The sequence below is a fragment of the Artemia sp. Qi Xiang Cuo genome, chromosome 2 (assembly GCF_049724085.1).
Source record: "Artemia sp. Qi Xiang Cuo chromosome 2, ASM4972408v1, whole genome shotgun sequence".
In the NCBI taxonomy this organism is placed as follows: domain Eukaryota; kingdom Metazoa; phylum Arthropoda; class Branchiopoda; order Anostraca; family Artemiidae; genus Artemia; species Artemia sp. Qi Xiang Cuo.
Window position 1 is genome coordinate 29,420,213 of NC_142795.1, and position 14,562 is coordinate 29,434,774.

The following is a 14,562-nucleotide window of genomic DNA, read 5'->3' on the forward strand; positions in this document are numbered from 1 at the left end:
CCGTTTAAATTTTTTGCAGTGGGGGGTATACCACTTGTAATGGGTTTATATGAAAACACTTCGTCTGCTTTCTTTTTTGACCAGTCTTTTATAAGTTTCTTAGCTGCAGAATTTTTAATTTTCGCCAATATTTCTGAACCAAGAGGGAGGTGATCAGGCCCTGGGATATTATCAATTTTCATTTTCATATTTTAAGCACAAAGCAAATGTTTTCTGTAATAGAATATATTATTTCTGTTATTTTTTGTCCAAAAATACAAGAAAACTTTCCAGTTGTGCCAGTTCACCCAAGCCTACTGTTACCAATCACCAAGCCATGCTCTCAACAATGTGCCAAGGGTATACACTGTATATGCTTAACTGATTGTTTATCTGGTTAAATTCACGTTTCATGAAATATTATTTGTAAATAGCAATTAAAAGAGGTATTCTCTAGTTTCAAACATCTTCGTTTTATTTTTTTTAAAGTGTTACGACGGCAATCCTAATTGCTCCAGTGTTTCAGGTTAACTGGGTTCCATTTTAACTAGGTTGTCATTTAGCCTCTTTTTTCCCTTTTTTTTCAGACGATTCAATTAAATATTCGTAAAACTTGATTAAATCTGTTTTTGTGACATTAAATTGGGCTTGAGAATCTCTGCATCCATTTTCATTTAGAGACTTTAATTTTTAGAAGCATATTTAAAATTAATTTACAAATTGATATTGAAACGAAAAAATATAGAGACGTTTACATTTTGAAGAGAAATTGAATTTTCAACTTTCAAGCATAAAAAAAACTGATTGCAAATCAGAGTCAAGAGCTAAGGTATAATTTTTTGAAAGTATAAAAGATGTAAACTTGGAAAAGCATAATTTGGGGACAAATTAGTGGATTATATTAATATCATTGTATAATTGAAAATATTAGTATAACCATCTTTTATTTGTTTAAAGGTATAATTTTTTGAAAGCAGAAATGATGGAAGCTTGGAAAGCACTTGTTCTGTTTGTAACAGCAATCTGCCAAAATATTTGAAAACAGGGTGTTAGGAGAGAATGTTTGGGAACAAATTAGTATTGGTACAAGCTTTTCGAATCAACTTTGCCATTCTAATTTTCCGTTTCTGAAATGCAAATGTGGTGTGAAAATCAAGAAAAGCCCTATACAATTCATAAAATGTTTTTTTTTTGTTTTTGTTTTTTTGTCGCCAGATGTGACTTAAGGTATGACCTGGGTATAATTACAGTTAATGAATTTCTGAATGGCCGCAGTATCTAAAAAAAAAAGAAGAAAAAAAGCTTGTATGCTGTTGGTATTTCATGAAACCAGAAAATGTCATTACGATTCTTCAGGAGTCTAAGAGGATCTATAACAGTAGCAAGAAGTAAAAATGAGGATTGGGGGGGGGGACTTTCTTCTATCTAAATTGTAAATTAAACTTATCTCTATAATTTATCATTTTATTTTTCTCATCTTTTCTTGTCAGAATGTGACAATCGCCTTCTAATTAGCCTTTTCTCCGCGGGAACAACAAGAAAAGCTCTATTAGTGATTGTATTCCTTACACATCTAAGTGACATCAGGGCTCCTCGTGACCATCGACTTTCTTCAGAATATCCAGCTCGTTAGCAGTGGCTGAACAATTCACCATCATTGCGGATGCTGATTCTAACGTCACTGTTGTGTCTACGGTGTTTTTTTTTTTATTATTATTATTATGAAACACAAAAGTGATGTTTGCTCTAAAAAGGGTGCCGCATTTAGAAATCTGTCAAGTTTATTAAAAGGATTTATATCGGAAAATTATTGTTCGTAGAAGTGTAGAAAAATTGTATACGTAATCCTGTGATTTGTGATTCAGAACTGTGATTGTGTCCTTGTGTCTTTGTGATTTTAGGAGGGAACCAAGGCCCCTGTTTACTGAAGTGCCTATATGAATGAGAAAAGAGATACAACTACCTCGAAAAGGCTTTAAAGTATTTGTTTTAAATCATGGACCAGAAAAAGATAAATCTTATTCACCCTTTTTAGATTACATTTAGTGTATAAAGGGATATCATTGCGTCACTTTTGTCAATGCTGCTGCTTTTAAATATTTATTTAACCGTTTTGTGTATTAGGCACATATGTAGAAATTGATTTTAGAGGGCTTGTATTTAGAATCAGTATGAGTGGTAAACAAAGAGGCTAGTTGTATGAAAAATAAAGGAAAACTATTATATTCTTGAAGTCTGAGGAGGGGCTCAAATTCCCCTGTGCACAAGCTTGGTCAAATATGAGCGCAGGAGGCTTTTCGAGGGGGGTGGGTAACATTTTAGCCGGACATAGATTTGATTATAGGCAAATTATGTAGAAGATATAATACGAGAATGTGGAAAAGCGTGAAATTTTAGATGGGGTGGGGTCTGGGGCATCCAAAATTTCCCCTATCTTAATTGCCTGGCCTGAAACATTCCCGGGTGCGCAACATTTAAAGAATATTTTATATTTGATTTCAGTTTTTATCTAATATTAATTGGTTTTGTTTTGTTTTTAATTTGTTTGTTTTTTTTACAGCAAAACTAAGAGTGCATGTTTATGATTTTTTCGATTTAGGTTGGCAATTGTCAATCTTGATTTTGATGCAGTTTTCAGCCACATTTTCACTAGTCTATCATGCAAAAAAAGGTCTTGAAAATGTATCTTCGTCTAAGAATCACTCAAGCTTAAAATAAGAAGAAAAAAACACCAAGCCTACCAGATGTCACCCCGGGCCTGACTTCATCTTTTTTTAATCTTGGAAATAGCGGATAAATAAATAAAAAGCTGTTTTATCTTCAAGTAGATAAATGAATAACAATACTAAGATTTTATGTCGAGGCAGTTGAAACAGAAAAGCTAATTTCTGTCTGATTCTAATATACATTCTCATATATCTTAAATGGCTTTATTTTGAGCTGCAAACATCAGGAAAAATGGTTAATTTCTGTGCTACAAGAAAAACAAAAGTAAAAATATGTTTTCAGAGACTTAGTGGTTGTGCCTTTCTGTGAAACATACTTGTCGTGTACCTGCTGTTCTGGTTGTTTTCCATGATTCACAGTGTATCCGTTCATTTTTCCATTATTTTAAGTTAGTAATTCTGGCAAGGTTGTTGTCCGCCGTGCAGAAATTGGGGTAGCATAGTAGCAATGATACTTGGCAGTTTGCATGTCCTAGTGAAATATGTGGGCAGATTTGGTCTGAAAAACCCATTTTTACATATAAAAATGCTTTTTGCTCAAAGAAAAGCTGTCAAAACACAAGTTGGGCTGTTAAAGTGTCGGCAACTTTTGGAACTATTGAATTCTGCTATTGGCAGCTTTGGAAATTTTTCCATACCTGGTTGTTGCTTAAGAGGGATGGGGACAGATGCTCTCCTGACTGTGAAGTAATTTTCGCACAATTGCATGAAGTTATTTTATTTTTGTTGAGCTAAATAAGATCTAATTTTTTTAAACATCGTTCTAGTCACAGGGTGCTTACAAAATTGTGTTTGAGTCGGAACTGTAACGGATAAGGCATAAATAAGAAAGTTTTAGGAGTGTATACATACCCCCTCAAGGAATCAGAACAACAGGCGCCGTTGGCTCTTTATTCCTACGCTAGTTTATTTGGATTAGTGATTCTTGCAGGGATTTTGGATAAGAGAGAGGGTGATAAATGCTGCCCTTTTCTGAAATATTGTTTGTACTAGCTTATATGAAATTGTTTAACTTCTGATTATTTCCGAAAGAAATAATTTCTAATAATGCGGGAGTAAAAAAAAATGTGTCTTGAGTTGGAACCGAAACCGTCAAGGCATAACCCTGAAGGGGTAGGTGTGTATATCCCCTGAAGCTTGAAGAGGCAACTCAGAGATAGCGCGGCTTATTGGAGAGGGAAATTTATGGCTTTAGCAAGGATTTAATAGGAATAAAAAACTACGAATCCCCTTCTCGGTAGGGATTAAAAATTAAAAACAATCACAAATTGTAATCTATCAACATTTGAATTTTATTGGCAGATGAGATGAGATGGGTTTTATTTTTAACTAATAACTACATCATATTTAACTGGCACTTACCATATTTTTGAAATAGCATCAGCAACAAACGTAGAAATGGTAAGAACGTATGACGTTTTATTAAGCCACTATTGTGGCTTGAGCAGCGTCACACAATCTTTCATCATAAACCAAACTCATTCACTCTTCCTACTCTTTTCTTCCCTTTCAATACTATTTAACTCTCCCGAATAAAAAAAAAAAATTAATTCCCACCGAACAAAAACTTTTTTAATCTAATTTTAAACTGAAACTGGTTTTCTGACTCCCTAATGCTCTCCGGGAAACCATTCAACAAATTAACTGCATAATTTCTAATTAAAAACTAGATCGATTCGTACTCCTTACTTCTGATACTAAGCTTCCACGACCTCTAGTCCTATGATGATGATAATCAGAATTAAACTTAAAAAATATCCAAAATATTCAGGAGATAATCTATTAAGCACTTGGTGAGTAAACACTCCCGCCTGATGGTCCCTAATCTGATGAACAATTAAAATTCTAAAACTCATAAAACATTCACGTGTGTGCTCGTACTGAACAAACTCACCCAGTTCTCGAAGTGCCTTATTCTGAAGAATCTGCAATCTTTTAGTGTTTAAAGAAAATTTAAATGCATAAATAAAGCAGCCATAGACAATAAAAGAATGAAAATCAGTATGATATATATATCTTAAAACAATTCAAAGTAACGCGTATTTCAAACGCCGCATTACTCCAAGACCGCGTGCAAGTTTAGAAGAAATCATATTTATGTGTTTCTTACCAAAATTATTATCAACATAAAACTCCAATATATATTTTCAAAAACCTGTGAAAGGGACAAATTTTCCAACAATATAGAAGCACTATTTGCAATTTTTCCTATCCAACTAAAATCATATATTTTGTCTTAGAAGTATTAAAAGCAAGGTAACTCAAGGAGGTAAACACCAAAAGGTTTTCCAGTGTTCGGTTTGCTTTATCCACTAGTCCTTCCACTGACCGTGCAGAAATCGTCAAAGCAGTATCATCTGCAAATGCTGTAACAGTTGCTTCAGGTATGTAGAGCCTCAGTGTATCGACGTATACGAGAAAGAGTGACGGTCCCAGGACTGAGCCCTGTGGAACTCCACATTTTACGGGATAGACTCCACTAACGATGTCACCTAACATTACTTTAGTTGACCTTCCATACAAATATAATTTAAACCAATCGAAGCAAACATCTTTTATCCCCAGAATAGACAGGCGACACAATAACAACTCAAAATCCACAGTGTCGAAAGGAGTTTTTAATGTTAAAACAGATCTTTAAAGGAATGAGACCTTTTTCTAGAGCTCCGTTGATTACACACAGAATATGGTAAACGGCATGACTAATAGAATGTTTACTGTGGAATCCGAATTGGCCGTCACACAATACTCCTAGTTCATCCAAATATTCATAAAATCTCTTGTGAATTATCTTTTCATAGATTTTAGAAAAAAAATAGGCAATAACGAAATCGGTCGCCAATTCGATAGTTCTTGTTTGTTGCCTCCTTTATACAATGGTATTACCTTTGCCTGTTTAAGACTACTAGGGAATTCACCGGTCTGGAGTGATAGATTTATCAAATGAAGTAGACAAGGTAATATATAAACTAGGATGGAATTTACAGCCCAAAGATGAAGCCCATCTATTCCGGCCGAGTTGGACTTCAGTCCTTTAACTGTGCTCTCGATCTCCTTTGCTGTGCACTTCCGGAACGATTATAGGCTTTAGTTAATATGGTCTAACCGGGAATTTTCGAAAGCTATGTTTTTGTTCTGTTTTTAAACTATTTATTATTGATTGTAAAAAAAAATGGGTTAAGTGAGTATGCAGGGAATACGATAATTAAAAGAGAATGAACACATATCATTTGTGCCCTATTTGCAAAAACAGTATATTTATCTTCAGCCCAGTGAATCCAAAAGAAGAAGAAATATTAAAAATAAATTTAACTATTTTTTTATTTAGGCTTTTTGAATTAGCTTAATGATATTTCTAGGAAATACTTGATGATGTTGATCATTTTTTATTTTTGCTCAGAGGTGAATATGAGTTTCCACTCATATCTGCTTCTCGTACTCTTTCCGCCCCACCTATTTTTAAGTAGATTATTTGACCCTCCCAGCTCTACTTGTAAATCCTAGCTATGTCTATGCCATGGGTACAATTGCATGGCAATAGTTGAAGAGTTAAACGGATACTGTCCATGTTCGATTTGTTATGTAGTTCAAAAATTTCGTATATTAGGACTAACTTCTTGAAAATCTTTTTGTTCATGTATAATCGAAAAACAGCGTATTTTTTGTCGTCTTTTTCCAATCATTTTTATAATTTTTCTTAGTTAATTTTGAAAATACATTTTTATCTTGGCCAATTGTATATGAAATATTGATCCGTTTTCCGTTTTTCATTTCTAGCAAACCTGGAAGAAGTTTGTTTCTACCTTTCCGAAAAGTGATAATGGCTTGGCCAGTTTAAGGCTTCCTCTTTTCCAAATACCTGTTGTGCTCAACCTGAATCTAACTTAATCGTTGAAATTTCTCCTTTTTGTTGTGTAATCGTCGTAAAATTGTATATTTCTATGGCCAGCGTCTAGAACCAGGCTTATAGAACTCCTCTGTGATCTTTGTATTTTAGTTCCTTTTATATTCTTTTATCTAAATCTGAGGTTTTATACTCCGTCTAAATTTTTGTGTTTAATTTTCTTGGCGATACTTATAATGTAATTTTAGTTTTTGCTTGTTTTGTTACATGTTGTAATTATGTTTACGTTAGCTTCAAAGAAGATAACAAATTTAATGGAACGTAATTTGTGGCACTCCAATATGGCACAATATGGGCCCAATAGGAATTAAAATTACCAGTCCCACTGACACTTAAGGAATTTTTTCTGACAATTCTTTCTCATCTTATTATTTTAGTTTTTTTCCTGTTTTGTTATTTCTATAATTATAATAATGTTAATTACCAAAAAGAGGAAAGCTCACTAGAAGTTAATTTTTGGCGCTTTAAATATGGCTACAATAAGAATTAAAAATTGCCATTGCTACCGGTAGTTTCATTTGTGTTTTTTTATAATGATCTTTTCTTATCATATTATTTTAATTTACGCTTGTTTATCATATTACATTTCTATCACATTCATATTCACTTAGTTTATCATGCTATATTTCTAAATGATATTACGTTAATTTCAAAGAAAATGCGAAATTTAATAAAAATTGAACTAAATTTGTTGTAATTTATTCATATTTTGTTTCGTTTCGTAATAATATTTCGTTAATTTCAAAGAAAATGCAAAGTTAAATGAATAGGAATATGTGGCAATTTAATATGGGCACAACAGAATTTAAAATTATCAGTGCCACTGACGCTTTTGTGGCATTATTTTCTGACAATCCATTTATAAGATAATATTTTAGTCTGTACTTGTTTTGTTGCCTTTTGTAATTATGATAACGTTAACACGAAGAAAATAGAAAGCTCGCTAAAAGTGAATCTTCGGCACTTCAGTATTGCCACAATAGGAGTTAAAAATACCACCGACCACTATATCTTTCTTTGTTTCTGGCACTCCCTTCCTATGATATTATTTTTTTATGCTTGCTTTTCATATGTTGTAATCATAGGAACATAAACTTCAAATTTAATGGGAGACGGAATAGAAAATAATCCATGACTATTATCAGGGTAGCCACCCCTAGTGATTTATCATTATTTCTTGGGATTTTTTATACTGCCTGAAAAAAAAAATCACTAAAGCAGCACATAAATCACTAGATGATTGAAGAAAATCACTAAGTCAACAAAAAAATCACTAAAATCTACTGATTTCTTTTCACCGGGTGGCAACCTTGACTATTAATAATATGCCTATAGAATTAATGATGTGAGTGGATACCGGTAAAGTGGGTACCGGTAGAATTAATGATGTGAGTGGGTACCGGTAAAAATAACCTACACCACCATCCAAGTTCAGAATAGCTAAATACCGCTAATATTAGCTAACCTATTGCCTATAATAGGCCTTTGTATATCAAAGCGTGAAAGCCCAATTCTCTGATATTTCCTGTCTTTAGGAATACTGCTACCAAGTCTGGAGACCACACTCCAGGGTTCGAACCAATCCTCTCTGGAAAATCCCCCAACCCAATTCACTTTAAGTAAAATAACTCTTGTAATATCAAAAAGAACTCACACTTAATTCACAAGCCACAGCAAATAATAGACTGACTTAAAAATCACGCGAAACAAAATTGGTCCGCAGAGCTCCGCAAGGACCAAGAAGTCCTTGCGGACCAAGAGACCGCGATCAATAAGAAAAAAAGTAAAATAGATGAAGCATTTGTCACTCATGCACCGAAATTCGCGGAAATGTATCGAAGGAAACCAATTAAGACAGATAGTAGGGTGACTCATTCCAACATCGTTCCAAAATTTTTTATAAATAATAAATTTTAATATAGAATTTTTAATTGAAAACCAGAGACAAATATCAAAATAAGCTTATAGGATTGAGTTTAATCTAAAGTTGCTAAATATCTATATATTCATTTAATGGTTGAATTTACATTGGATCCTAGCTGAAGGTTGGCAAATTCTATCATTGCAAATTCCATGTGGAATATAAAATGGTTGGAGCCGGGCTAGTCTGCAGAATATAGGCTAATACAAATTTCAGTTTGGCTAGCTCACATTCTGGGTCAGTCCGCAGAACGCACGCAAATGTATCTATTTTGTCCCTTCCCCAAAAAATATGCCTTTCTAGGCGACGAACTTCAGTTATCCTTTTATAGGTCTCTCGTACTCTTTGGTTAACTCTAAAATTAATTTCCGGCAATTGCATTGAATAAAGATTTGATGGGGGGGGGTCCCTAAACAGCTTGAAATATTTGTTTTCCTGCCTTTGGGACACGTCTTTCTTATGCATGTTTTACTTATTCAAAACTGATATTTTTGTGTGTTTTTTTTTTTGTCATTTGAGCTTTTATCATTAACTTGAAGTGTTTTTAACTAGCAAATATGCATTTGTGTTTCAGAAATTATTCTTGAAATTGTGCTGGGGCGTAATTTCCTCAAAATCCTGGGGGGGGGCAAAGTTGGAGCCGATTTTCCCAAATCCAGTTAAGATGACATTAAAAACTAAAAAAAACATGAGCGTTTGGTACCATAAAAGTACTATTTAGTACTTTAACAGAACTATAAATGTACTTTATGGTACTAAATAAAGATAACTTATAATACTATAGTACTGATCTGTTTCTGTTAATGCTTGAATTATGCGGGTTTGTCTTAGTTTTGACAAGATTTTGAAATAAACTAAATTTCAGCTGGGGGTCAAACTGGAATCTGGGGGGCGAGGTCTAAAAGGGTCAGTTGCCCCCCCCTGCCCTAGAGCAAATTAAGCCCCTAGAATTATGCCAGAAATATAAAAAAAAAAAAAAAATTAAAAAAAAATATATGAAAGATGTTATTTATAAAGCATGTGGACCACTTGTAAATATGAATTATAGATGGGAATTGATGAAATGGGTAGATGTCCATTTGTACAGGGGTGTAATTTGCTATGGGACAGGAGAGGGGCAACTGCCCCTCCTCCCGAGCTGAAATTTAGTTTTTTTCCAAAATCTTGTCAAAATTAAGATAAACCTGCATAATTCAAGCATCAACAGAAACAGATCAGTATTTTTTAGTACATATTTACCTTTATAGTACTAAATAGTACCTATACAGTACCAAATGGCCAATTTTTTAGTTTTACTATAATTTTCACTTGATTTGGGAAAATTGGCTCCAACTCGCCCCCCCCCCCGGGATTTTGACGTAATTACGCCACCGTTGTATAGCAGTCCGTATAAATTCTGTTGTGTGGATCATATCCATGTCTGTCATTTTTTTTTAACTCAGAGAAAGATTAAATAATTTCTTGGCTCACACTGCCTTTCCATTAATAAAAAAAATGAAAATATAGAAATATGTAATAACAGGAGAAACATGTTATCAAGATAGTTCAAAATAGAATAAGAAAATCTGACAGTTGTGTTTCACATCTGGAGACCTTGATCAACCAAAAGAAATAGCAACAAAAAGCCAAAATATTGCCAAAGCCAAAAGCCAAAGGAAACAGTAAAACTATAAAAAAAAGATCCAAAGAACTCCCATCTGAAAATTTTTATAGTTGTTTACAGGAGCGGATCGATAAGGACCCGTGGCAGGGCTCCCCCCCCCCCCAAGATTTCTCTGGGACCTCCATTCCATTATTTTCGTTGTTTACTCTTTTTTAAATAAACTTGTCAATTATTGTTGTCCTTGTCACGTTATCCCCCCTCTCCGCCCCCCAAGACTTTGCTCTAGATCCGCCTTTGGTTGTTTACAAGAATTCCTGAATACTCCTATTAATGATACAATGATGTAAACTACTGCAGCTGAAAATGTGAAAATGCTACGTAAGTCAGACTGAATAAAGAAAGATGCCTATGTGGGAGAGAGGTAACTTGGGAATATCATTTTGTATGGGGGGAAAAATTTTCCTTGTGTAGGACCTGTGTTCTAGTTTTTTCACAGAGAGCCTTTTTCAGTTGATTCATGTATAGCTGAGTTGGCGTACTATGTCGCTAAAGGAGTGTTCAGCACTTCTGGCGAAATGTTTTTTTGATTGTTTCTTTATAGTTTTTCGTTCTTGTGTTTTTGTTTCTTGTATGTGTCAGTTGTTTGTTCTACTGTTTTTCTTTTACAAAGGTAGCCAGATGTGAAACGAAAATAGTCAGGCTTTGTTATTTTATTTAGTTCACTGCCTTAATTAAATGTTTCGCCCGCTGTTAGAGATTTATATTTTTATTCTAGAAAAAGCTAACTCAAGCTGAATCAATAAAGACGCATAGGTGTGGGAAAGGCAAGGAGGGCTTAGAATTTCCTATTGGGAAAAAACACATTTGTTTTGGAGCTATGTATTTTAGCTGTTTCAATTCTTTCGCTGCGATTGTTTTTTTTTCTCTTGATTCATCTTTAGCTGTGTTGGCATACTATGTCGAGTCGTTAAAGGAGCGTTCAGCGCCTGTGGCAAAAATTTGTAAACGTTTTAATGTTTACTTTAGTTGTTTTGTTTTTTTCGTCTTTATGTCGTTTTCTTGTATGCTTCAGTTGTTTATTCTTGTTTTTTTCTTCCGATAAGGGTTTGCAGATGCGAAACTTAAACGTTCAAGCTTTGTTATCTTATTTAAGTCGCTGTTTCGCGTGTTGTTACAGATTTTGTATGTTCGTTCTATTTTAGAGTAAACAAAAAACGTTCATTATCTACGGGATGATAAATTTGCTTTCCATTGAAGTATTTCACCAATACAAGTTGATTTTGAAAATGTACCTTACCCGTCTTTACTCCTTATCTTCATTTACGCACCTCCCCCTCCCTCCAACTTCGACTTGTGAAATTATAGAGGGTTGTTCACGAAAAGCCGTGTCTTAACGTCAAAAACTGGCATTCGTTAATATTCAATGGAAAGCAAAGCTGAATTTATAAAACTGACTAGTGGGGATTATCACGACAATCGACTAATAAAAGTAATTTGAAAACTAACCACGCTTCCATTGCCCTCATCAACTTATCTGAAAAAAACTGGCATTAGTATAGGGTTTCTGCTGATTCTGTAGGGTTTTCAAAAATTATATTGTGTACAAAATAAAAAAAAAACAACACTGAAATTTGTAGATTGCTTTAAAGCCATGAGTGAAATAATTTGAATTTGCCGCTAAAATCATTAACCAGAAACACCTTCCACTAGCGCAATGGATTTGTTTTCCAAGTCTAGTAAATCTTTGTTTGGTAGCTCTCTGTTAGTCGCAAATATCAGATGTAAAGCTTTTTACATTGGTTTTACAAACCAATTGTCTTTCTCGATACAATTCCTGTTTATATTGATACTATTTGTGCAATTATTTCAAAGTGTTTTTGAGTTACGTTTTTGGATCCTTTGTCTCTTCTGCTAGTATTTGTGTACTATAAGATCTGAACCGTTTTAAACTTTTTGTGATTTAGCTAGTCCTTTCTTCTAGAGCTTCTAGACCTGTTAGCATGCTTAATTATGCAGAGAAACTAAGTTGACTTTTTTTAGGCCTTAGAGTGATTATAATAGAATTTTTAATATAAAATTGCTTTGGGAGTTCCCTGTGGTGCTGGCAAAAATTTGTTAATGAGCCCTTTGTCTTCGAGACGGTCAGCCGACTTTGATTTTAAATCATGATTTTAAGGTGTCGAATCTCTTTGTTGATAATGTTCACATATCCACTGTAATGTCAATTTTCCTGTGCTATAACCTAGGCTAATGCCTTTATGCCTTTATTTGATGGGGACGCCCTCTTAGATCACTGCATGACTGTCAGGGCACTGTAACCATCAACCGTTCTAATCTACCCGGTCAAACAATAAAAACCCTCGGCTCTGGAAATAATAAGAACAACTTTAATGAGTAAAAATGTTTATACCGAACTCGTCCAGAATTTTTGCTGAATAAATGTTTGTACGCTAAATCTAAAAATTGTATCTTAAGTTCCGCTTTTTGACTGGATTATTTCTATCACCTGTAGATTTGACAAAAATGGTTATTGTGGGATTACTAGTGTTTCAGGTAAAATAAAAACTGCGAGCTAGCAGCAACCTTATTACGCTTTTGGACAAAGTATTAGAATTTGCATTACAAAAATATGATTGAATTATTTAGCCTTAGGGGGGGACACCCTATTCTTTTTAGACAGAATAAATTTTCAAAAACTTGATTGCGCAAAAATAACGTGCGAGGAAAACTTCTTCTGTTTGGGCCTTGTAGTATGAATGATACCGTTTGGAATTAATGACGCTGTGGCAACGTCCTTATGTCGGACGTACGAATAGTCGTTTTTCGATAGAAGTTATTCGACTATAGTCGAAAACGTACTAACGGTCCTCTTTTTTTTTTTTTTTTTTTTTTTTTTTTTTTTTTTTTTTTTGATAGATTAACCTGTTCATATCCCAAACTATAAGAGCTCGTGAAGCTTCCGAGAAAATTAGTGAAAGGGGTATTTCGCAGGTTTTAATATTTAAATACCCGTCGTTTGGTAGAAACAAAAATATTTAGCGTTTGTATTTGAGAATAGAGAATGGGCTTCAATACAATTTAGTATAGATTTGGTGAAATTGGATTCTGAAAAATTTATTTCACCATAAAATAACTGTCAAATTTATTTTGATTTTAAGTCTAATTTTTAGAGAATAAGTAAAATCGAGTGCTTTGACACTAAGATTGAAAAAATAATCAATTTGACCTTGAACGGACTAATTGATATCAAATAAGATGTTTTTGGTTGGATTTGTTATTTAGCACAGTCTTGAAAACGTAGAAATAAGCTTCTCTGAAGTAGAGAAACTTGACTGTCGAGAATAAGCCAAAAAAGAATTAATTTTTAACTTTATGTAAAAAGCACAAAAGATTGTATCAGAGAGGATGTTGCTTATGGTTTAAAAAGAACTACAAAAGGGTAATCTTGCAATCAAGGAATAATCCACTCATTTTCACTGGAATATTTGTTTTCGTCGTTTTTGTCTTCTTCTCGAGAACGCTGGCTTAATTACGACTTGCTTAGAAGAATTTCGGATTTTTTTGAAAAAGGAATTTCTTAAGGACAAAATTAGCAACATTAAATGGACGGTTCAAAGAATTGAGAATATGGGGCTTGTTAAGTGTCGCATTTCGAAGCAGTGCTTCCGCTATACCCAAATTTTCTCGAAAGAAAATTGGGTTCCTCGAAAATTAGCGTTAACAGAAATTAACTTTTTGTATTTTTACGTTAACTGTTATACATTTACGAACGTTAATTTTCGTGGATCTTTTAGAAAAGCCATTTTTTTTTTGGAGAATCGGAGAAACCCTATTGGGGATATAGAAGCACCGATTTGAAGTTCAGATGTACTTCAATTAAAAACTTCTCTATATATTTTTATATATATTTCAGTTCGTGCTGCTTTCAAATGTGTGCTATCTGAAGACGAATGTTTTCTTTTGCTAGATTTTAGGCTATAATTTCTTATGCAAGTGCGAATTTTTTTTTTTTTTTTTTTTTTTTTTTTTTTTTTTTTTTTTTAAGTGTAATTACGCATTTCTTCCAAAAACCAAAATTTTTTAATTTCAATTGAATTGTCGTTCAGAATAATGGTTTTAACTTTATTGAATTTTGGTAGTGGAATCTGCTAGTTTAATCATTGAATCTGGTTCAATGAATCCATGCATAAAAATACTTAAATACTCACGTGACAGTTTCCTAAAAATCTGCAAATACTCTCCAAAAAAGGCAATGATTCATAGAAAAGGTTCTACATAAATATGATTGGATCCAAACCCTTAAAAAATATTCGTATGTTTTTGGTCTTTTTAGGATTGTAAATTCAGGTTCTGCCCCTGGTCTCGCCCCCTTCCCTGCTTTTGTTAGTTAATCAACATCTGATATTGCTAAAACAATCCCTTTCAATTT

At 33.6% G+C, this 14,562-nt stretch overlaps 1 protein-coding gene across 2 annotated transcripts in view; it reads left to right on the forward strand.

The window, feature by feature from the left end:
* Positions 1-7,275, forward strand: part of LOC148955104 (uncharacterized) — a 48,626-nt gene extending 41,351 nt beyond the window's left edge. For both annotated transcript variants that reach the window (XM_089108057.1, XM_089108058.1), the window contains exon 5: positions 6,483-7,275. In XM_089108057.1, coding sequence (XP_088964183.1) covers positions 6,483-6,543 — 61 coding nt within the window. In that variant the 3' untranslated portion in view covers positions 6,544-7,275. The remainder of the gene's footprint in view (positions 1-6,482) is intronic.
* Positions 7,276-14,562: the final 7,287 nt, after the last annotated feature.